This window comes from Amphibalanus amphitrite, unplaced genomic scaffold (genome assembly GCF_019059575.1).
Source record: "Amphibalanus amphitrite isolate SeventyFive unplaced genomic scaffold, NRLGWU_Aamphi_draft 000546F_arrow, whole genome shotgun sequence".
NCBI classification, from domain to species: domain Eukaryota; kingdom Metazoa; phylum Arthropoda; class Thecostraca; order Balanomorpha; family Balanidae; genus Amphibalanus; species Amphibalanus amphitrite.
Window position 1 is genome coordinate 128,614 of NW_024882040.1, and position 23,411 is coordinate 152,024.

At 48.4% G+C, this 23,411-nt stretch overlaps 1 protein-coding gene and 1 long non-coding RNA gene across 2 annotated transcripts; one reads left to right on the forward strand and one right to left on the reverse strand.

Moving 5' to 3' along the window:
• Window positions 1-531: 531 nt before the first annotated feature.
• Window positions 532-12,586, forward strand: LOC122393643. The gene is made up of 3 exons (XR_006258728.1): window positions 532-720; window positions 7,276-7,442; window positions 12,521-12,586. It is a non-coding gene; the product is annotated as an uncharacterized LOC122393643 (long non-coding RNA).
• LOC122393642 lies at window positions 1,447-21,881 on the reverse strand. Its single transcript, XM_043389860.1, has 12 exons — window positions 21,236-21,881; window positions 14,190-14,336; window positions 13,373-13,526; window positions 12,558-12,769; window positions 7,741-7,911; window positions 7,274-7,475; window positions 6,728-6,915; window positions 6,076-6,262; window positions 5,739-5,844; window positions 4,410-4,608; window positions 3,876-3,991; window positions 1,447-3,366 (listed from the first exon to the last, which is right to left on the reverse strand). Exons 1-12 carry the CDS (start codon window positions 21,860-21,862, stop codon window positions 2,043-2,045), a joined length of 3,633 nt encoding a protein of 1,210 aa, XP_043245795.1. The 5' UTR covers window positions 21,863-21,881; the 3' UTR covers window positions 1,447-2,042.
• Window positions 21,882-23,411: the final 1,530 nt, after the last annotated feature.

Genomic DNA, 23,411 nt, shown 5'->3' on the forward strand with positions numbered 1-23,411 from the left:
GAGGTCAAGGAGCATCATTCCTGAGATTTTGGACGAAATCGGAGGGGTCCGCCGAACGTGCATATGCAACACCTAGGCTATTTGAATGTGCATGGATGCGTATATCTGGAAAAGTTCTTGACGGCGTTCAAAGGGAGTACCATTTTCATGTTCAGGAGGTCAAGGAGCATCATTCCTGAGATTTTGAACGAAATCGGAGGGGTCCGCCGAACGTGCATATGCAACACCTAGGCAATTTGAATGTGCATGGATGCGTATATCTGGAAAAGGTCTTGACGGCGTTCAAAGGAAGTACCATTTTCATGTTCAGGAGGTCAAGGAGCATCATTCCTGAGATTTTGAACGAAATCGGAGGGGTCCGCCGAACGTGCATATGCAACACCTAGGCAATTTGAATGTGCATGGATGCGTATATCTGGAAAAGTTCTTGACGGCGTTCAAAGGGAGTACCATTTTCATGTTCAGGAGGTCAAGGAGCATCATTCCTGAGATTTTGAACGATATCGGAGGGGTCCGACCAGGTCCGACAAATTTGCTTTATGTGTGGCAAATTCGAATATCCCTTGTATTTAACTGTTAGCTGTATGAAAGAGGTTTTGACGCTTTTTTTACATTTTGGTACAGCAACGCCCCTTGGATTTCAGTATATTGTTTTTGTAGGAGGTAGTGCGAATGTCCATCATAAATATAAAGCTGTCACGTGTCAAATAGCGCCAAAAGGTGAGAAAAGGTACATGACCTTGAACGACCTTGAACTTTAGATGCTCACCCTGAGAAAACTATGGGACGGCGTTAAGTAAAAATTAGTTTTTGGGATCAGCGCTTATGTTTACATCATCTCAGGAGTTTTTGAGAAGTTTGGTGGGGTCCGATTTTTCCAATAAGGGTTACGGTCCTGAATATGTTAGCAGTAAAACAAATGTGAATATTTTGAGAACCACTTGACGGCGTGAAATAAAAACATGATTTTTGCAATCAGGAGCTCAAAATCTATAAGCTGTGCAATTTTGAGCAAAATCTGAGGGGTCCGCGAATGTGCACGCGAATCTGAATGTGAATATAATGCAACTTTATGCACGTCACTTTTTTGCAAATATTTTCTTCTTTTATTTTCGTTGAAAAGGCCAAGGTCTGAAAAATAAGTGGCCTAAAACCGATGAGAAAACTAGATTTGGGGGTACCCTAGGTTGATCTCTATGATGGTTCAGCCCCCCCCCCCCAGTCTGGAAGAAGTTCCCGCGCCACTGTGCATAGCGTTTGTTCAATCATTACTTGATGGTGGTAATCGATTAGATGGTGCAATTTGGTGAAAATAGCTCCATTTCCATGTACTCAAAATTCCGTCGCCCTAACGCATCAGTTTTCAAATAAATTTGCACCCCCCCCCCCCTCGAGGGTTCAGATTGTGTATAGTGCCGTGGATAGTGGCGGGAAACAGAGTAATTACCAGTTGCCATGCAGGCATGGCAATGTATTGAAACCGTCGATTCGATCATGCTTGGTGAGTTTTGTGGCGCTCTCAGCGCACATGATGGTGCTGGTGACGGTGGCGATCTAACGTGGCAGTCTCATCGAGCTGTAACATACACGAACACGGCTAACTGGACGGACGGAGGTACAAAAACGCCACGGTGCAGATGACATCGCTGCATCATCTACCTACATCATTAAATGCGTTCGCGTAACATATACATATCAGACTTCGCAGCAAGCACATAAATATAAACACGCCTATGTGTAGACTGTACTCACATGAAAACATGCAGACGCAAAACCCGCGTATGCACGTAAAGCAATCTGTGTAAGCATACTTGCTGCACACATGTACAATTTCCTCTCCTGTCTGTGACTGGTATGCTATCCTTAGCATGTAACATGCGGATTATTTACGTTTATCATGCCCATTGCAATTTTGAACTAGCCCATTTGGCCTCCCATTGAGCCGCTGGGAACCTGAAAGCTCACAAGGCTTGTCCAACCGAGAAACGGTGCTCGGCTGACAGCTGGTGCGTATCGGAACGCCGGACCAGGCATGGCACAGGTCAGAGGTCCGTCTCGGGCGGCACGTAGCGTCTGGGCGTGGCGCGCCCCTCCGTCTCGCAGCTCTCGAAGCTGCGGTCAGTGCCGGCCGAGGGCGTGTCGGGCAGGCTGCGCTCGGACACGGTCGGCGGGTAGCCCAGGGACGTGTTGGGCGTGTCGGTGGCGGCCGCGCGCCGCTGGTACGCCGGCGGCGGCGTGCCGGACGGCGCCGGCTGGCCCGCGCCGCCCTGCCAGCCGGGCGCCGCGCCCGTCCGCGCGGACGTCTCCTGCGGCCGGGAGGCCAGCTGCACCACTATCTGCGCCTGGTGGTGCTTTGGCCGCGCGGGTGGCGCCGCCGCGGCCGGCGGGGCGGTGCGCGGCGCGGCGGTAGGCGGCACAGGCCGAGCCTCGGGCGGCACGTAGCCCGGCGGCTGCAGCTGCCAGTCGGCCGGCCTGCGCTCGGTGCGCGGCGTGCGCGGTCGCTCTCCGGCCGCCAGGTTCGGGTTTGAGTTGTACTGGTAGTCGTCTGGCAGCTGCACCACATCGTAGGGCTCGACGAAGTGGAACCGCGGCACCTTAGGCGTCCCGGGCCGCGACGTCTCAGAATCGACATCGCGGTCCAGCTGCTCCACCGACTTGGTGCGGATTCGGGACGGTGGTCTCTCTTCATACTCTGTCATGTTTGGGATGGATTTGGCATGCGGCACGAATGCATCTTGTGGCTGCGGCTGGGACGACGGGTGCACCCGGTCCGTTGGCCGCGCTGGCAGCACGGGCACTCTGCCGGCCTGCCGTGGGTCGGCCGTCTGTCCAACCTGGCCTCCCGGAGTATCCCTCTGGTTGGGCGCCATCTGCGGGTGACGCGCCCCCGACTGGCCGCCACCTGGCGCGCCGTCCTTCAGCAGCTGCTGCTGGGCCGCGCTGGCCGCCAGCGCGCCCGTGTGCTCCAGCGTGGCGTACTGGACCGTGTCGCGGGACCGAGCCGAGCTGCGGCTGGGCTCGCGCGTGAACGGCTCGGCGGCGGCGGCGCCTCGCAGCGGCTCCAGCTCGGTGGCACTCTGAGCCTGGCTGCTGGGCACGCGAGTGGGTGTCTCGCGCGCCTGAGCGGCGGCCTGCTGCCGGCCGGCGTCCGAGCGCCGCCGTCGGTCCTGCTGAATATCGCGCGCCAGTGACCGCGCGTCGTGCCGGGGCGCGTCCATGGTTCCGCCCCCGCTGCCGGACGCCGCCGCCGCGCCTGACAGCGTGGCGATAGACGGCGGCTTGCTCGATTTGGCAGCAAAGTGGCTGTTCTCTCGAACGTCGAAGGCGTCGTCCATAAACGACTCCTCGTACAAGTGGGTCGTTTTCCTGGAAAAAACAGCCGCCGAAAAAGTTCAGTGCAATGAAAAGACAAATGAGGAATGAAATCCATTTATGTACTTGTACATGGGAGTATGGGAGCGATCAGCGAACCACAGCATGGCTCTGTCTACCGTCACGCTCAAACATATCTTCAAGTATCGCATTTGCAAAGTGATAGTCGTAGGGTGCAGCTGCCACAGAACTTTATGAGCCCGATTGGGATTTTGAAGTCATGCCCGATTCGTAGGAAACTAAGACATGACATGTACTTCTTGATCGTTGTTATACATTTTTAAGTACATTATCAAATGACAGATGTGATATAGGTAGGTATAAGTGAATGTAAGGCCTAAACTTTTTTAATTCATTTCAAAATGGATAAAAGTGCAATAAATTACCCAATTTCTTGCGATTTCATCCATTTTGAAATGAATTCAAAAGTTTAGGCCTTACATGCACTTATATATCATATAACACATTTTTCAGTTCACGCACAGGGGAGTGTTAAATCTTACTTTTTGGCACCTTGCCATAGACAACAGCATATGCCGACGATGACCAGCAAAAGAAATGCCAAGGCCGTCACCGACCAAAAGGCGATTTGCAGCGGCTCCTGTGGTTCCCACCAGAACTGAAAAGAAGACAAAGCTTATGACATTGGGAGCATTGCATAAGCCAAAAACTGCGAAGACGCCATCCAAGTGAAGTTGCCGAAGTATTTTGACTTCGGCAACTTTTCGACAAGCAAAATGATACTCAAGTTGACCTGAAAACCAATAACAAGGTTTGTCCGCAGTCAAACCATAGCGAAATCAAAGGTCATGGCAGATCAGAGTTCAACGTACCTACACTGCGTGATTGTTCAAATGCAAATTAATTGAGTCATACCTACTGTATAAAAAATAATCACGGTTTTTGATCATTGGAACGGTAATTGGTCATGGAATTTTCTGCAGGGTCGGGGTAGTCTTGAATTCTTAATTTTGATGATTGAACTAATCAATTTGCCGTGAACCGCAATAGTCTATAGTTCATTCCCTTCCACTCACCTCTGTGGAAGGCCGATAAGTAGGCACCAAATGTCCCACCACAGTCGGCAGATAACGACTCCAGAACGAGCACTCTGTCTGTCGGTAGTTGCTGAACATCGTGCTGTTGAACGTGTTGTTAATGCTGAGGAACCGCAGGTCGCCCTCCAGCACGGGCTGCCAGTTGATGAGGTTGAATATTTGTCTCGGAGTTGGTCGGCTGTGGGCCAGATAATTGTACGATTACTGTTAGCAAAATGTTTATCATTTCTATGACGAAGGTGAAATAAAAGACACAATAGCCGCTTTCACGACGGTTTACCAAGTGAATGCACCAGAGTTTACCAAAGGTAACCAAATTTCCTTTACAGCAAATACCTTCACATCATAAATATATTTCAACGTTTTAATCGAAGACAAAGTCTGATGATTTGATAAATAAGGTATATAACCAGCTATTGCAACCCAAGCTGAAAACTACTCAGAATCAATTATGAATCTGATTCGACCAAATCGCACTAAATGTGACCAAATGTGTAACAGATAACCGCGAAAACGGCGAGAACAAGACTTTAGAACCAGTATAGCGCCTTTTGGGGCGATTAACGGAGCGAGCGAGAGGGTGGGCCTTGCACGTGCAAACTTGCGAGGGGGTACCTCCAACTGACTTGTGCACGGCACCTTACTAACCGGTCTCTAGCGATGTGCCAAATTTGAGCACAATCGGCCCAGCCGTTCTCGAGATCTGGAAGCGGCACCCTGCACGTGCGCACGTGCAAAATGGGTCCCAACTGACTTGTGCACGGCACCCTACTAACTGGTCCCTAACCGTGTACCAAATTTGAGCGCAATCGGTCCAGCCGTTCTCGAGATCTGGAATCGACCCCTGCACGTGCGCACGTGCAGCAGCACCCCAACTCTGGCACATGGATATGCATTGCCTAGTAGGTGCCTACCTACATGCCAACTTTCAGCGCAATCGGCCCAGTAGTTACCCAGATATTGCAACAATTACAAAAGTGACACCTCTTCGTTTTGCACGTGGCACGTGCATAAGGGGTCACCCACATGCATCGGGAATAGTCCAATACTTGGTAGAAGGAATGAAGCTACCCTACAAAAATTACCGCATGTAAATCGGTCAAGTGGTTCCTGAGATATAAGCGTCGCAGAATCGTGACCACGGCCGGCCGGCCGGCCGGCCGCTCATACTCAGAAATTTCTGTTATTCTACGTAAGACTCCGCTCGCTTCGCTCGCTCCGTAATAAGGAAGAGAACCTAAATGGGCACATACCATTAGCACGAGCTTTCAATACAAAAGAGGATCAGGTATCGGACCAAAAGCTCACCCGTATTTAGCAAAATTAGTGAATGTTTCGATGAATAGCTGACTCATATTGCGATCACCTTCCGTCCAGTTTCGTCTGTCAATCCGTATGTCCTCAGCAAAGAACTCTGAAATCACACCAAACAATATACACTTCGGCAGGCTGAGCAAAGCAAATTAATCGGTACTGTTCATCGGCATCAGCAGTTTTCTGTTTTACTCTATAGAAGCAATGGCAGGATTCACCAGCATGGGCTTTCCGTTGGGTTTGGATGTGTGTTGTGCAATGTATATTATCGGGACACAATACAGACAAAGTAATGTCCATGCGCGTAGCTTCTCAGCTATATGGGACTGACCTGGATCCATGAAGGGTGCTCCGGTGAGAAAGTAGTACTCGAGGTCGTGCGGTACCTCCCGCCAGAGCGGAGCCTTCAGGGCCTCCACCGTGGTGTTCAGCACGTACTGGTAGGTGGTCACGTCGAGGTCCATCATCAGCTTGACCATGCTGTCCACAGGCGCTTTGTAGAGCGCGTCCGACAACATCTGTGGGAGACACGATGTGAAGAAAACATCCAGCCCCAGATTATCTATTGAGCGGCTCAACATCGGCGGCTATTTAAAATAATCGTAGATAGGGACTTCCCTTGCTTACATAGAAACACTGAAAGCAGAAAACAATGAAAATCTAATTAACTTGATGGAAGCTTGTACTTGCTGGTTGATTCTGGCCTTTCAAAATTTCATAGCATCGGTCGCATGCAGGACCTCAACAAGCCTGGCACATGACGGAGACAACAACAAAAATACCGTCTGGGAAATGAATGCCATCTTTTCCTCTCCCGTCCCGCCTCTGATTTAATCTTCCTTCATTTTGCTTCATCCAATTCCTTCATTTCTTTATTCTTAACCCGCAAAATGGACAGAATAGACGAGCTAAGAGGCGTTAAAATTACTCCATAGCTAATAAAAGGGTTAGTTTCGCTGGTCAATTTTAAAAAGAATACTTACATCGATATACATTTCTCTGATCCAGGTAGTGTTGTGTCTGTCGGGCCAGTAGGTGTACATGTATCGGATAGCTTCATACACGCCCTCCGGGTTGAGCGTGTAGTTGTACTGTTTCACCCACTCCCAGATCTTCACATCCACAAACTCCTGCGTCACCACAAAGTCCGGCGACAGGGAACGATTCTCGTCTGCGGGAGGGATGATGTCGACATCAGACAGCAGCTCGGTCGGGAGTCGGGACAGAAAGGCTGCACTCATCGGCAATAGAGAAGGGACCAGCATCTGATTCCCAGGATCTAATGGCTTTTTGGGACGATAACATGAGGACAGGATCGCAGTCACAAAAATAGTTATAATTTTACCAAATAAGTATCCGACGTATGTCCATGTAAAAAGATAGGATGTGCGACCATGACATGAAGACTGAACAGTAAGAGCCTCTTGAAGTAAACAAGCGGATCTTCATTTTAATACATGGTTCATGGTGAAATTAGAAAGCTGTATGGCTGTGCTTCTGAAGACTGGTGTGATTGTTTGGATGCTTACAGACAAAGAAGGCGGCCTCGTCGCGGTTGACGCCGGTGAGGAGGCGCAGCTTCTGGTTGAACTGCCGCCGGCGGAACAGCCTCTCCGGGAAGTCTGGGAGCACGCGCCAGTCGTCCTGCTGCCACTCCTCGTACCAGTCGTTGCCAGGAAACGTCGTGTTCGTCTCGATGTAAGGTGCCCATGGGAACGTTCCCACGTCCGGCTGAAAAATGCGGATATTTACAGCTTGAGAGCGGCGGGCGAACGTCTTGTGTTTCTGTCAATCATTGGGGTGACACTGCGCGGCATAAAAAACGTGGTGCTCCTTTCGACAGAGAAGCGGACGGAATCAACTCTGAGGCGTCGTAGAAAATGGAGGATAATAACATGGTGAATTCGATTACAAAAAAATGGACCAGCTAGCGCTAACTGGAATGAATGTTGAATATCTTGCACTCGACGTTCCCTATCTTGATAGCATTTCGTACCTTGAACTCGACGTTCCCGATCTCGATAGCATTTCGCGCCTTGTTGAGGCAGTTCATCAGTTTGTAGCTGGTGTCGATATTGCAGCCGATTTTTTCACCGAAGATGCGCGATGTGTTCTGCACGCGCCATATGTCGTAGATGGCGGCCCAGTCCGCCAGCGGAGAGCCGCTCTGGGGAGATGGGGATGGGGAGGGGCAAACCGTCATCACTCGCGCAACGACCAGCCGTGACACTTGGCCTTGCGTTTATTTATACCGACATACGATAAGAAAGGATGCATAAATAACTGCATTCCGTCAGACTTGTGCCTCGACTAAAAATCAAGATCTAAGATCCACGAGATCCCACGCAATTTCAGAATTTTAGGATCCAAGCAGACTTGTGCCAAGATCCCAAAAAGATCCCAGATCCAGGACCTGCAAGATCCAAGATCTGGAATCTTGAGGGATCTTGGATCCAGCCCTTCAGGTTTTGCCGAGAGATCCTGGGGATCCAGGACTCGGGTCATCATTTTGTCGAGGGATCCTGGGGATCTTGTATCCTGGCTTTTGATTTTGTCGAGGGACCTTGGGGATCTTGGATCTTGGTTTTTGATTTGTCAAGGGATCCAGGGGATCCTGGATCCTGGTTTTTAACAGGAATATTTTACACCGATCAGTCTACCATGATTAAATGCCTACCAAACCTATATATTGCTAGCAAATTCCAATCTCCTGAGGATGAATATCTTGCCAGGAAAACCATTGTGCAAAACATTAGCATGTACAACTGTTAAACTCACTTTATACTGCAGAAGGGAGACATAATCTACTAACTGGCGCTCAAGGTTTCAAAGTATATATCAGCATAAACATAACTTAGACTTTGAGGGCCGTACTGGATTATTTGCCAGCTGGCGTCGTATGGTGGGGCTAGCAGAGCTTGTTATATATCAATGATAGATATAAAGTTTGGTCGGTATCAGTTGGGCATTGGTTTCGAAAATTTATGAAAGTTACATCTCTAACATGTACATCAGAAAATTCTGAAATTTACATCACTAACATGTGCACGTCCATTTAGTGCTTCTCCAGAGCTAGAGCTGAGTCACTCAGTTGCAGTATGCAGTTGCCAATAACAGATGAATCATCCTAAAATTATGATTGTGCGGTGGATCTTGGGGATTGTGCGTTGGATCTTGGGGATCTTGGATCTTACAATTTTGATATTGTGTGGGATCTTGGGGATCTTGGATCCTGAAAGTCTGATATTGCGCGGATCTTGTGGATCTTGGACCCTGACATTTTGATTTTCGTGGGATCCTGGGGATCTGGGATCTTGCAATTTGATTTTGTGTGGGATCTTGGGGATCTTGGATCCTAAAATTCTGAAATTGCGTGGGATCTCGTGGATCTTAGATCTTGATTTTTGGTCGAGGCACAAGTCTGGATCCAAGATCCCCAAGATCACACACAAAATCAAATTGCCAGATCCAAGATCCCCAGGATCCCACTCAAAATCAAAATGTCAGGGTCCAAGATCCACAAGATCCGCGCAATATCAGACTTTCAGGATCCAAGACCCCCAAGATCCCACACAATATCAAAATTGTAAGATCCAAGATCCCCAAGATCCAACGCACAATCCCCAAGATCCACCGCACAATCATAATTTTAGGATGATTCATCTGTTATGGGCAACTGCATACTGCAACTGAGTGACTCAGCTCTAGCTCTGGAGAAGCACTAAATGGACGTGCACATGTTAGTGATGTAAATTTCAGAATTTTCTGATGTACATGTTAGAGATGTAACTTTCATAAATTTTCGAAACCAATGCCCAACTGATACCGACCAAACTTTATATCTATCATTGATATAAAACAAGCTCTGCTAGCCCCACCATACGACGCCAGCTGGCAAATAATCCAGTACGGCCCTCAAAGTCTAAGTTATGTTTATGCTGATATATACTTTGAAACCTTGAGCGCCAGTTAGTAGATTATGTCTTCCTTCTGCGGTATAAAGTGAGTTTAACAGTTGTACATGCTAATGTTTTGCACAATGGTTTTCCTGGCAAGATATTCATCCTCAGGAGATTGGAATTTGCTAGCAAGATATAGGTTTGGTAGGCATTTAATCATTGTAGACTGATCGGTGTAAAATATTCCTGTTAAAAACCAGGATCCAGGATCCCCTGGATCCCTTGACAAATCAAAAAACCAAGATCCAAGATCCCCAAGGTCCCTCGACAAAATCAAAAGCCAGGATACAAGATCCCCAGGATCCCTCGACAAAATGATGGCCCGAGTCCAGTATCCCCAGGATCTCTCGGCAAAACCTGAAGGGCTGGATCCAAGATCCCTCAAGATCCCAGATCTTAGATCTTGCAGATCCTGGATCTTGGATCTTTTTGGGATCTTGGCACAAGTCTGCATTCCGTACATGTATACATACGATCACATTGTATACATATATACATGCATGTATGCATATGTACATGCATACATACATACATACATACATATGTACACACATACATATACATACAATCATATACAGTATGCATACATAAATACATACATACCAACATACATACGCATTCATACGTGCATGTGTACACTTGTGTATACATACATTTAAACGCAAGATGCAAATAGCTTGATTCTAGTTCTACTCCTTTTTGTTCTTTTATTAGTTCCAGAAGTTTTATTTCTGGTGGGTGGGTAGGTAGAAACTAGGCGCACTTGCGCTCACGTCCCACAAGTATGCTGCGGCGTAACAAAACGTCATTTTTAGACAAGTTGGAAACGATTTTGACGATAACCCAGCAATGACAAATTTATGCATTATAATGTATTTATATGAAGCCTAAAATGGATGTTGCGTTTTTACCTACATGCACACTTGTTGCAACCTACATCATACATGTCTACATCCATGGGCAAGATGTGATTCCCTCACAAAAAAAAAATGATTGACGATCATACCATCCCCTGGCCCGCTCGTCACCTCAATTGTTTCCAACACGTAAGCCTCTCAAATTGTTAACACGTCGATTGTTTCTCCGCGCTGATTTGCATTCAACCGAAGCGGATTTGTCATTGTGGAAGTGCATATAAGGCCGGGCGTACATTTAATCGTAATGGCATACTTCCTCTTTGGGCTTCACTGATCATCAAGACCAGGTGGCCGACACAATATTTTACGGTCCATGCGTAAGTTCGTAACAATTGGAGCGGAAGCAAGCGGCTCGGGCTGCATCATATTTCAGAAAACTGGGCTCCAGCTATAAAAGCTACAATAAACGAGCCAGAGCCTGGGAACGGATGATTGATTTGATTTAGCGGAAGGGCGAGCAAGTGTTTTATCGATAATAGATTGATCCATGGGCGTAAAATATGTGCTACGATACAATATTATTAGCCGACAGTACTAGTCCAAGCACATGGGAATCTAGAACGCACGAGGAATACGAGGTCTCGGTGGTTTATTCGAGCAGCGCACATGACCCTTTAATCCACCTCGCGTCACGGAGTGATAACGAGAACGTCACAAGACTGGCTTATTTGAACTGACTCATGCCTCAAGTATGTGCAAACAAAACAAGCTTAGCAAGCGCAGGGCCGTCCTATCTGAGCTCAGATACACTACAAAGCACAAACATAAGCCATCTTGGCGTCTTTGCTCAGTTCGGCAGCGCGCAGGGTTGACGCTTCTGGACTGAAAATTGACCTGATGCACAGGGCATCACATATGTAGGGGAGACCCGGGAGGTATGGGCCGGTTTTGTGAAATAGTAATTTTCTTCCAGTGGGCAGTGGCTAGATCTGGTTTTTCACTGTGTGTACGTGATATCGCCTTTCGCCTGTAAAATGTGCCTGATATTAGGCATCTGGGATCAACTATTTTGTCTCGAGAAACTTTTAATAAACCATCCGCTTTTTCGATCCATCAAAATACACCGGGAGGTATGGGCCGGTGTCATGTTGCATATTCTTTTCTCGACATTGAGAACAATACTCGTAGCTGGGATCTACCTTGAGCTTTCTTAGAGCCCAGGTACCGCATAAGCGGCCAACATCTTACTTCATGGAGGCCGCTTGGGCGCATATTTATTATGGTTAACTCAATCATGTTCCATGAAATAAGACAAACAAATTTTTTCTGTTCAAATGCAATCTGTAGTCAAATTTTCGACCACGCGCGACAAAAACAAAACTTATTAAAGAGGACATTCAAAGAAAGCATCATTTTATTGATTTGGGATCACTGGAGGTGAGTGGCCCGAACCTCCCGGTTAGGAGGCCAGAATGCGCGTAGCATCTCAGCTCATAATCTTGCAAGAAAACTTCAAATTGTCTATCCAGTCTTAATTTGCATGTTTTAACCTTTACGTTGGCGATGGTCTGACATAATAAAACGAGCCTGGTGCACATTGATCACGAATTTACTTTATGTAGGTACCGTATTTTACTCGGAGAGGGCAAAAACGCTTTATCACCGCTCATTGCCAAAGAAGACTGAGGAATATTTTGGAAATCACGTGGGTTGCACAACGAAATGGCTGCTACCAGTTTACTTGGTCAAATGTGTACAAATACGCAACACTTCTTCAAAACTGCGATGGCCCATACCTCCGGGGGGCCCATACCTCCCGGGTCTCCCCTAATTCAAAGAGTGTTCAATTTCATATGAATCATTTGGGGCATCTCGTTACGTAAATTCATTAAGTCCCAGGAAATGATTATTCGTGTTCATGTTTTAGTGATTAAATTAGCCCGGAATCTGGCTTTCGCAGGTGGTTTGGTAAACAAGACACTGCTTCAAGTTCTCACCTCTCCGATGACCTGGTGCACCATGTGGGCACTGCGAGGTGACACGGCCAGCAGGCCGGCGCTGGCAGCGCCCGCCCCCGGACCCATCACCGTGATCTTCTCTGGGTCACCGTTGAAGAAGATGATGTTTTCGTGCACCCACCGGAGTGCCATCGCCTGGTCCAGCAGGCCGTAGTTGCCCGGTGAATACTCGTCTCCGGTGCTCAGAAAACCTGAAACACATCGTGCCTTCAAAGGTAAATATATTCATTTGAGCGACAAGACATGAGTGGGAGACATTGGGATTTAGTCGACCACGAGCACCACAATAGTTAAGCCGATCCTGATAGCACGGGAATGAAATTCCAAAGTGAAAGGTTATGGTAGCAACCTGGGATTGAATGGAACAATAAACGACTGTCACGTCATTCGAGGTCTTCATTACGTAAATACGAATAGATGATGCCTAAACAAGGGCAAACACCGTTCCGTGCTTCTATCCTCAGGATACTGAAATCCTTCTGCTCCACGCCGCAACCCCCCTCCGGGCTGGACAGGCAACTTTAGCTCATGCGGGCTGCTCCCTTGGAGCGGCACCGCTGCTCCCGAGGGAGCGCACCCCGTAGCCGGGTGCAGTGAGTGCCTTGGGGCTGGGTGGCCTGTCCTCTGGACGGTCTCAGCCCCGGCGACTCACTAGGGTGCCTGCCCAGACCAATGTCTCCCCCTGTATCCTATCATCCTCCCGGCTCTGAAATGGTCTCATTGGACCGAAAGGGCCTAACCCAACAAAACAAACAAACAAGGGCACTAAGGTATCAATTCTAAGAAGCACTCACCGAGTGCGCCGAGTCGGTAGTTGAAGGTGACGACGACCACCTCTCCCCAGGCGGAGAGCATGTGCGCTGGGAACAGGCTGGACGCGCCGTGCGTGAACTCCCCGCCGTGAATGTAGAACAGCACCGCGTACTTGTCACGCACGTTACTGGAAATCTGCAACCGGCAACCAGTTCGGTTAGGAAATACACACGCATGCTTGTCTGAGAGCTATCTAATTTCTATATAATTTGGGAAAGGTACAGACGCGTGGCACATCAGAGACAGTGTCTATGTAGTGTCCTTAAAAGAGGAGTACTAATGACTGAAATCATAAACGTGTGACATGAAATGAGCACGGATGAAATGCCTCATACCTAACTTCTGCTGGTTTACTCTCACTCTCCAAATTACAAATTTCGGTGATTCCTGTTTAGTGTTCATTGTTCAATGCCATAACTCATAACTGTCAACAAAAATCAAAGAACTTTATCAGAAACGACATATTTCCGACTCATGAAGACTGCCGATGTTGGGTATTTAGTTGGTCGAGACGAGTGCGACTAAACTAGACGACCGCCTCTAGGCTGCTGATATACAAGGACAGAAACGAAATAATACAAATGGAATTACCATGTTGACTACTAATGCTTCAGTTCATATGCTAATTAAGATGTAGTTTTCTCAAGGAAGCAGGCAGTGACTTTTTGAAGTGATGGTTGGCAGCATTCCCTGCATTGACCCTCGGTTCAGCTAAGACGGAGTGTCTACGTATAGTCTCCAAGAAATGTGTATGCGTTTACGGCGGCCGGCCGGCCACGTTCGCTTCGCTGCACTCACACTCGGCGTGTAGACGTTCAGGTACAGGCAGTCCTCGGCCACCTGGCGAATGCCGTGCTGCACGCCCACGTAGCGGGCCGGCTGGGGGCACGCCGGTCCGAAGTCGAGGGCCGGCAGCGTCTGCCATCCGGGGTGGGCGCGCGGCGGCTGGCGGAGACCGAGAGGGGCGGACGGTCAGCGGGCGCCGCGCGCGGCGGCTGGCGGAGACCGAGAGGGGGGGACGGTCAGCGGACACCCCACGGCACGGCACGTGCAGCCGCACCGGCACGGGAACGGGAGCGGCAGTCAAAGCGGGGGTGAGTCAGAGTCCAGACAAAACAGTCAACATGGGGACACGGCGCGCGTGAGCCTGAATGTAGGTGCCCAGTGCGGGTGGTCCGTCCTGCACTGCGAGCGTTTTCACTCAGTGTAGGTAAAAGCAAACCTTAAAAGTCAAAATTATCTGCGGGTCACAGGCATCAACTGCTCACTGATCCAGTCTACAGACTACAGAGACAACAGAAAGTAGACAGAATGTAGACATAGCCTTCCAGCAGCCTAACGTTCGACCTCCCCCTCCCCCTCTGCCGGCAGATGACAGTGGCCGCGCCTCAGTTTCGGGTTTCCTGAGACCAGTTGGACGTGAACAAATCATGTAAGTAGGGGAGAGCGAGGCTAGTCCAGCCGGTTTTTGCTTCAAACTTCATAACTTAGGAATGATAATGCCTTTCATTTCTTGCTAAAAATCACCGGATAGCTCCGCCTTCTTTGGTCGTTCAAGGGGAACTTACGTTGAATAAGGTAATTGACAGTCCCTCCACACAGTTTTGGATTAGTTCAGCCAGCTTCTTGATGTCCTAACTTGCCACGAGGCGAGGAATATATCCCATTCCAACTTACCATAAGTGACATAAAGTAAAGCCCCGCTATCCCTTCAAAGCCACGGTCATAGGTCATAGGTCAAAGGCACGGTCATAGATGCATAACAGTGCACTATATGTGCTGTTATGCATTACACGGTCGTGGGTATCCTACATATGGTTTCTTTGATATGCTGGCTCACTCAGCGGTCTTATTGGATTCCCGTCCATTTGGTATATTGGTCATAATAAACGTAAAAAAGCCAGAAATTCGTTCTGAGATATTCGCCGACTAAAAAAATAAAACAGATATTTACTTGCCTTGTATCTCAGCTGGGATATACTTTAACCGTTGAGCCGATCAGCGGTAAAAGTCTGGTTCTACTACAGCCTCTACACCTACGAGTAGGCCTTATCTTCCTTAAAGGTCAGCCCGAAGCGGGGCGATAACGCCGCTACGATATCGGTCACCAGTGCGAGGATCCTACAACGGCTCACCAGCCCGCGGCGGTATCCACTTTTCTACCTAACACGACCCGATCATATTTAGAGCAAGAAATGCGGTGCTGTCGCAACGTCTTTCAACATGCCGTAGAGCCAATCTGCAGCATGATCAGTTTTGGCTGTTCAGATAAGGAGTCACAAGAAGAGCATAAACATTAAACAGTAAACAGTTTTACGCAGCTGATATTGAGACTGAGGGGATAGAAAGAGGGAGGGAGGACATGACAGGTGTCCGACCGGCCCCTATCAACATCGGCTGCGCACTATCGTCCGTGCAGGGCAGATAGCTGGGACTGCGATAACGATAAACCGCGAGTGTATATGCATAGTTACATGTATGTGGGACATCGGTAGCTAGCATTACACAGACAACACACTTGATTTAAGTGCCAAAGCGAAAACGCATTTTCAAGAAAGGGTCAAACAGAAGAACTAAAAAACAACAAAGCCCCCGGAAATCATCCAGGCATGCCTAAAAATGAATTGATCGTGCGTTCACCCCGGTTGAAGGAAGAGCCATAACATTGAAGTCTTTCCACCATAAACGGATACATGCCGAGCACTCATCAAGCCGTTTCAAAACGGGCAGGGCCGCAGGGAAAAGAACAAGACGGCATTATTCAAATAAAATATGCGGTTCATATTCAAATGATTGGTCTGGGGAAACAAAGGGACGCTTACGCCATGTGAGACAGCGTGAGGCCGACATCACGTATACAGGGCGCCATGGAGAAATCCGCGACGTGCAGACACTTCAGGGGCGTTCCACGACAAATCGACAAATAAAAAATTAAATTTGCACCCTCATATTTTATTCTTCGTTGAAAACTGGTGTAAGGGGTTGTGATGGGCGGGGAAGCCAGCTGTGGCAAGGATGTTTTTCTTCGAACAACGGTTTCCGAGATATAGCCTCGGGCAATTCCTGGAGTTCGCGCTGCAGCCCTATGTTTGGCGGCCTATAACTCAGAAACTATTGGTTTTTTACGATAAAAACTTAATATGGTTCAACTCACAATCAACCAACAAACATTTTGGCTATCTCGGATTTTCAATTTTTGAAAATTTTGATCACGTGACCTTTTGTCCTATTTTTCGAAGAGTGACCTTGATATTTTCCCCACTGAAAGTTGCAATTTTGTCTGATGACGATTAAAGCCTTATCAATTGTCATTCATATGCGATATTAAAAAAAGTGGTTATCGCCCTGCGTTGACCTCAGGTCAGGTCATTTTTATGACCTGTCCATTATTACTAGCGGGAGCGACAGCGAGATCTCGAGAATAAAGCAAGATAGCGACAAGCGGTAAACGGTAAAGGGTACACACGGATAAGGTCTATAATTTTTACTGAGGTCATTTTCAGGTCAGGTCAAAGATGACGTCATAGGCGCTAAAAGGAAGTCAAAATAGCGGCACTATACATATATATGAAGTTTTTCTCGAATAACATTCAAGGTATCCCAGCTAGGAACAAACTAATAGCACCATCGTGATCCTCTCGTCGATCCGCATCGAAACATATGTATGTTGACCTCGAAAGGTCGAAAGGTCAAAAGTTGACCGTAGATCACGTGACCTAAGGTCAACTTTTGACCTTTCGACCTTTCGAGGTCAACATACATATGTTTCGATGCGGATCGACGAGAGGATCACGATGGTGCTATTAGTTTGTTCCTAGCTGGGATACCTTGAAAGTTATTCGAGAAAAACTTCATATATATGTATAGTGCCGCTATTTTGACTTCCTTTTAGCTCCTGTGACGTCATCTTTGACCTGACCTGAAAATTACCTCAGTAAAAATTATAGACCTTATCCGTGTGTACCCTTTACCGTTTACCGCTTGTCGCTATCTTGCTTTATTCTCGAGATCTCGCTGTCGCTCCCGCTCGTAAAAATGGAGAGGTCATAAAAATGACCTGACCTGAGGTCAACGCAGGACGATAACCACTTTTTTTATTATCGCATATGAATGACAATTGATAAGGCTTTAATCGTCATCAGACAAAATTGCAACTTTCAGTGGGGAAAATATCAAGGTCACTCTTCGAAAAATGGACAAAAGGTCACATGATCAAAATTTTCAAAAATTGAAAATCCGAGATAGTCAAAATGTTTGTTGGTTGATTGTGAGTTGAACCATATGAAGTTTTTATCGTAAGAAACCAATAGTTTCTGAGTTATAGGCCGCCAAACATAGGGCTGCAGCGCGAACTCCAGGAATTGCCCGAGGCTATATCTCGGAAACCGTTGTTCGAAGAAAAAAATCCTTGCCACAGCTGGCTTCCCCACCCATCACAACCCATTAGACCAATTTTAAGCAAAAAATAAAATATGAGGGTGCAGGGCACTTGTCGATTTGTCGTGGAACGCCCCTTCAGTGCAAGTGGTGTTGTAACATGGACCACCTGAGGTGCCGCAGCAATGGCCACAAGGTGCCGGGGCTCACTGGAAGCCGGAAGGTCAGAGTCAGGGGCCTGACAGATTATATATTAACCCTCGCACGACCAGGCCATTTCTCATAACACGAACGACCAGGGGGGGGGGGGTTGTTACGACCCCCCCCCCTGGCGTTTCGAAACGGAAGGTCGTAGAGCTTAGCGGAAAAAACCAACGGATTGCTCTCAACGAGATCTCGCGATTGGTGGTATATTTTTTGGTCCTAGGTCAACATTTGACCTACTTATGACCGGTCAAAGGTCAAATTTTCCGAAAAAATCAAACTTTTTCAACTTTGCGCAACGATTGCGGCAAAACGGTGAGAGATATTAACTTCAAACCTTCAACAACGTATTCCCCACTCAATTCTGCATCATATATGGTGTTTTTGGTGTATTTACCCTATAAAAGTAAGAGGCCTATTGCTGATGAGTGATATGGTGTCACATCACCCTCCGGTGTTTGTCCCGATTCGTCGGCTGTTGACCACTGCTCCGCTATAAATACTGTAGGTAACGACTCAGAAAAGTGTATTTCCAACTTCCAACAATCAATTCACAGCAAACGATGTATCACATATCATCACATATGAAAGACACATCATGAAAGACACATCATCACAAGTGAAGTGATGTCCCAACATGTCTGGAAAGTTCTATTAGCATACATGCACTACTCCACATGCAATCGTAAAAAAGCTGGGGGCGCATTTATCAGACACTCACTTCTCAGAAATGGCGGCGTACGCTGTACCACATATGACGTCATAACTCCGTGACCTGACCTGACCCGGTCAAGTTTCTTGCACCACACGATGGCCAATACTTGCCCCAACATGCATGGGAAGTTTCATGACGATCCATCAAACAATGTGGATAGCATCAGCAGAAAACCTCGGGACTCGGTACACACTTCGTGAAAATCCGGCCGGAGGCTGTACCTCTTATGACGTCATAACTCCGTGACCTGACCTGACCCGGTCAATTTTCTTGCACCACACGATAGCCAATGCTTGCCCCAACATGCATGGGAAGTTTCATCATGATCCATCAAACAATGTGGGTATCACCGGCAGAAAACCTAGGGATTCGGCGCACACGTTTGGTAACTGTCGGCCGGAGGCTGTACCTCTTATGACGTCATAACTCCGTGACCTGACATGACCCGATCAATTTTTTTCGGCAAAAGATGCGCAAAGGTTGCCCCAGAGGGTATTGAAAATTTCAGCCCGCTACGACAAGCCGTTTAGCGTGCACTTCGAAAAAACCTCAGGGGGGGGGGTTGATACAACCCCCCCCCCCCCAGGCTTTCTAGGGTTAAACCGCGAGTAGGTAGAACAAATCTTTTAAACGTCGAGCCGATAGGCGAGACGTTTAAGACGTTTGTCTACCTACGAGCGGTTTAATAATTTTATCCCGTACCGACGATATCTTCTGGGCGCTTAAAGGTAAAAAATACATTTTTTATCTAAAAAAGTATGACATATTTCAGACTACACGAATTGTCTACTACACGTTTAACAGTTTGTTATTCGTCTAGACGTTTAACAAAGCAGTTAAACGACATCTGATAATTTCCTGTCTTTGCATGTGAAGCAACTGTAAACACTGTCTACGGTGCTGGATAACACCAGTTAATGACCTAATATTACATACCTACTACCGATGACTGACTCCCGGCGCATGGCTGCAGCTGGCTAGATGAATACGAGGCAGTCGACCTCGGAGACACGCGTGGGTTACGTGGTTACGTTAGGCGGCTGATGAATCGTGAGTCTTGTTTATGCAAATTATTAATAAACATCATCATGAAAAACAATAGGGTAGAGTGGGGCAAAGCGCCCAGGGCGGGTCAAACGCCCACCCCTCTTTTTTGTGAAGTGCTCGACTTTTCGAAGAATTCTCGATAGCCATTTTCAAGAACGAGCAGGAATCTACTTTTGCCCCCTTTTTCGGTTCTACAAGTGGGTTGTTCTGGACGTAAGATAAAGATTAGTTTCTTTCAGACAATTTTTAGAAATTACATGTTTTCATACTACTAAAACTTTGTCTGATAGAGATTACATAAAGTAGGCAGTGAAATTTAGCTATGCAGAACCTGCGGATTTAAGCTATGTTTTGAGCACTTACTGGTTTGCAACACACTCGTCACACGCTTAATTTTGGTGGACTTCGTTTTGAATGTGCTGTTGGGGTAATACGCCCACTTTGATGTGGGGCAAAACGACCATCATGGGCGTTTTACCCCTAATGGGAGTTATACAGTACGGGTATTTGCGAACATTTTTGGCTGAAAGTGAGTGTCGGGTTACGTTTCTAATGCTCAGGAATAGGATTCTTATGAAATATGCAATATACTGGTTAGTATCGCCTGGAACAATTTATTCGCACGAACTTATCTCCGCTCTCCAAGGCGGTGACAGCCCGTTGACTGAATGAGGAGTGGGGTGGTAACAACAGTGTTCAAGATGTGTTAAGTGGTGTAATCTATCGATTTAAAGTCAAACGAAATGAGAATGGATAAATACTGCATTCTTTTGTCAGAGTACCGAGCGTGTAATGAAACGTTCAGGACTGGGCGTTATGCCCCACTCATATGGGCGTTATGCCCCATGGGTGGGACAAAACGCCCGATTTGTAGTCCTCTCAATTCGGATGGCATATCTCAAAAACCATGCATGCCACTTGTTTCTGATGTGTTATTCGAAGAAAGCCAAGGTAATGAGCTACCAGATCAGCTACCTAGTTGTCTTTCAAATTTGTAAGATAAAGAGATACTGGGGCTGGAAAGTTAGGGTGGGCGCTTTGCCCCACCCTACCCTATATCATTAAACGTTTGACCCTTTGGTCAAAAGGGTCAGTGGGTTAGCCGTCAGCGCTTTGTGATCAACCCGCTTACTATCACGTATCAGTCTCTCTCCCAACGCCCAGTCAGATTGCGCTCATGATTCACGGGTGACGTCACCTCTGACAAAGAACGCTCTATGCTATTCAGATAGGTGCGCTGATGACGTCACCCGTGACAACGGCACCCCGGATGTCCTTGTTCAACTTTGTTTTATTTGAAACAAAGCGATATTTCATGGGTAAAAAAACAGCTAAGTCGGTGCACGCTCCAGCCCGCCGTACGGCACCCTCGTCCCTCACCATCTCATTTAAATGTATGTTCAGGGTTCCCCCGCTTCTGCGCATGGTCACGGGGTTTGACACACGGTAAATACCAGCGCTCAACAGCACACTACACCGGCCAGCCGGTCGGTCTTCTCACCTTGAATCGACCCTCGTCCACGGGCGGCTGGGCATACGGGATGCCGAGGAAGGTGGTCACGTTCATCTTGTACTTTTGCAGCTCCAGCTGCAGGTTGGCCGGCCACAGCTCCTCGGGCAGCCGCGGCTTGTCGTACAGCTGCACCACGAACCCGGTCACGGGACCCAGCAGCGTGCGCACCTCCTTGTACGGGTTCAGGAAGGCGGCCTCGGGCCGGCGCTGGCCCTGCAGGTCGTCCCGCCACCCGCCCAGGATGCCCACGCCCTCCACTTCACGGTCGACGCCGTCGTACCCCACCACACCGCCGCTGAAGCGGTTGCGGTAGGTGCTGCCGCCGCGGTACGGGTTGCGGTCAGAGCCGCCGAACCGCTTGTGCTCGGGGTCATACTGGGGTCCCACCTGGCCGTCTGTGTTGGCGCCGTCGCGCGCCTCGCCGAAGCGATTCGTCGACTGTTGTAATCGATTTTGCGTGGCCGACTGTCCCGTATCCCATGGAGTGTCGACCCCGGGCGGGTCTGGCCGTGGTGCCGTCTCGTACCGCTGCTGACCAGCCGCACAGCCCGCGCACACGCACAACACCAGCACAACACCGTGTAGGCACGCGGCCCCCCAGCGACGCGACGCCATCTTGGCGCCGGATCGGCGCAGCCCCACCCGGTCAGCACGCGACGTCTGTCTGACGCAGCACTGTGTCTGTGCACCGCGCGACGCCCGCTTCCGCAGCTAGTTTGCTACCTGTCCGCGGGGCGGCGCCAGCTGCGCGGGAACTGCCCACCTGCAGCGACCTTCGGTCGGACGCCGACCGTTGGCCCCGCCGGCCCCGCGCTCCTGATGGGGGACTGAGCGCCGGCTGGGAACGGTAGACACTAGACCGCCGTACTGGCTGATACAGGGGGGAGCAATGAGCATTTCTTGGGCAAATGCCACTTCGCAACGCCCGAAATCGAGGAGAATCTGCCGTTTTTTTTAAGTAAAAACACAACTCAGCGACTTTTATTGAAAAAAGTTTGCTGTAACCCGCGCCCCGTTGGGGTCTGCCGAGCAGTTGGAGAGGGGGGGGGGGCAATTTGCCCCCCCTAAGATCTCGAGAACCAGTAACCACGCAACATAGCGACAAGCAGCAAACAGTGTTGGATAGCCCCAACAGGGAACTACCTTGTGACCCAATTTCATTGACCTAGGTCAAACCGATGACGTCACAGGTCAGGTCAAATGTCGAATTTTCACCGTTTACAGACATTTCAAGAAATGCGTTGTAAAATCGAGTAAAATGCATTTCATTGAAAATCATCGATGGGGTATTGTTCGTCAAACACATATTTTGCTACTTGAGGTCACTGATACCAGGTCAGGTCACAGAGGTCAGGTCACTGAGGGTCACAACAATATGAAAATATCGTGTGATGCATGTTTTATGGTCCATTTTTTATGCCAAATGCGACTATGTGGGTCAGGCAGCCTTTGGGACCAGTTAAGATTCTGTTCTGGTGAAGGTCAGATCAAGGTCAGGTCAACCCAGCCAGCAATTCGCTTGGGCTGAACTGTGGCAAACGTCGGGCAGCTTGGGTTTAGCTTAGGTTTGCCCACTTTGATCAAAACCAATGTATTTTTTACTAGGGCTGAGCTGGGGCATGCCGCAGCTATGCCCACGTGCGGATAGCAGTAGCTCAGCCCGACATCTGCCCGCGCATCCAAAACAGGCTTAACTTGGGCGGAGCGCGGGCTGATCAAGCTGGCTGTGTCGTTCGGCTGACTGGAGTAAAGCCGGAGCTTAGCCATACTTGTTCGGCTGTTCACGCATGCGCATTTCTGCGCCAATCATGTGCAGCGTTTGTGACAGTCTGCGCGCTGTGCGACGAAACGACTCACCGGTGTTGGGGCACTTGGTGGTTGATGTTTGGGCGCGTGTGACAGCGCGAAGAAGGGATAGTGCTCACTGCTCTTATCAAGTGGACTGGCATGGAGTTTTACGGTAGGTAAGTGTATTGAATGGTGCGCTTGATCGTATGTAAACATCATGATTTTGACTGAGTTTCACGCCATCAAACATGAAGCTGAATAGCTGTTCAGCCTGGCGACTTATACCCTCGCTCAGAAAAGCCGCATTCCGTGCCTTTAATTCCCCATATTGGTGCCACTAACAAAAATATGTATTCCTTCAGAAGGAAATTAAATG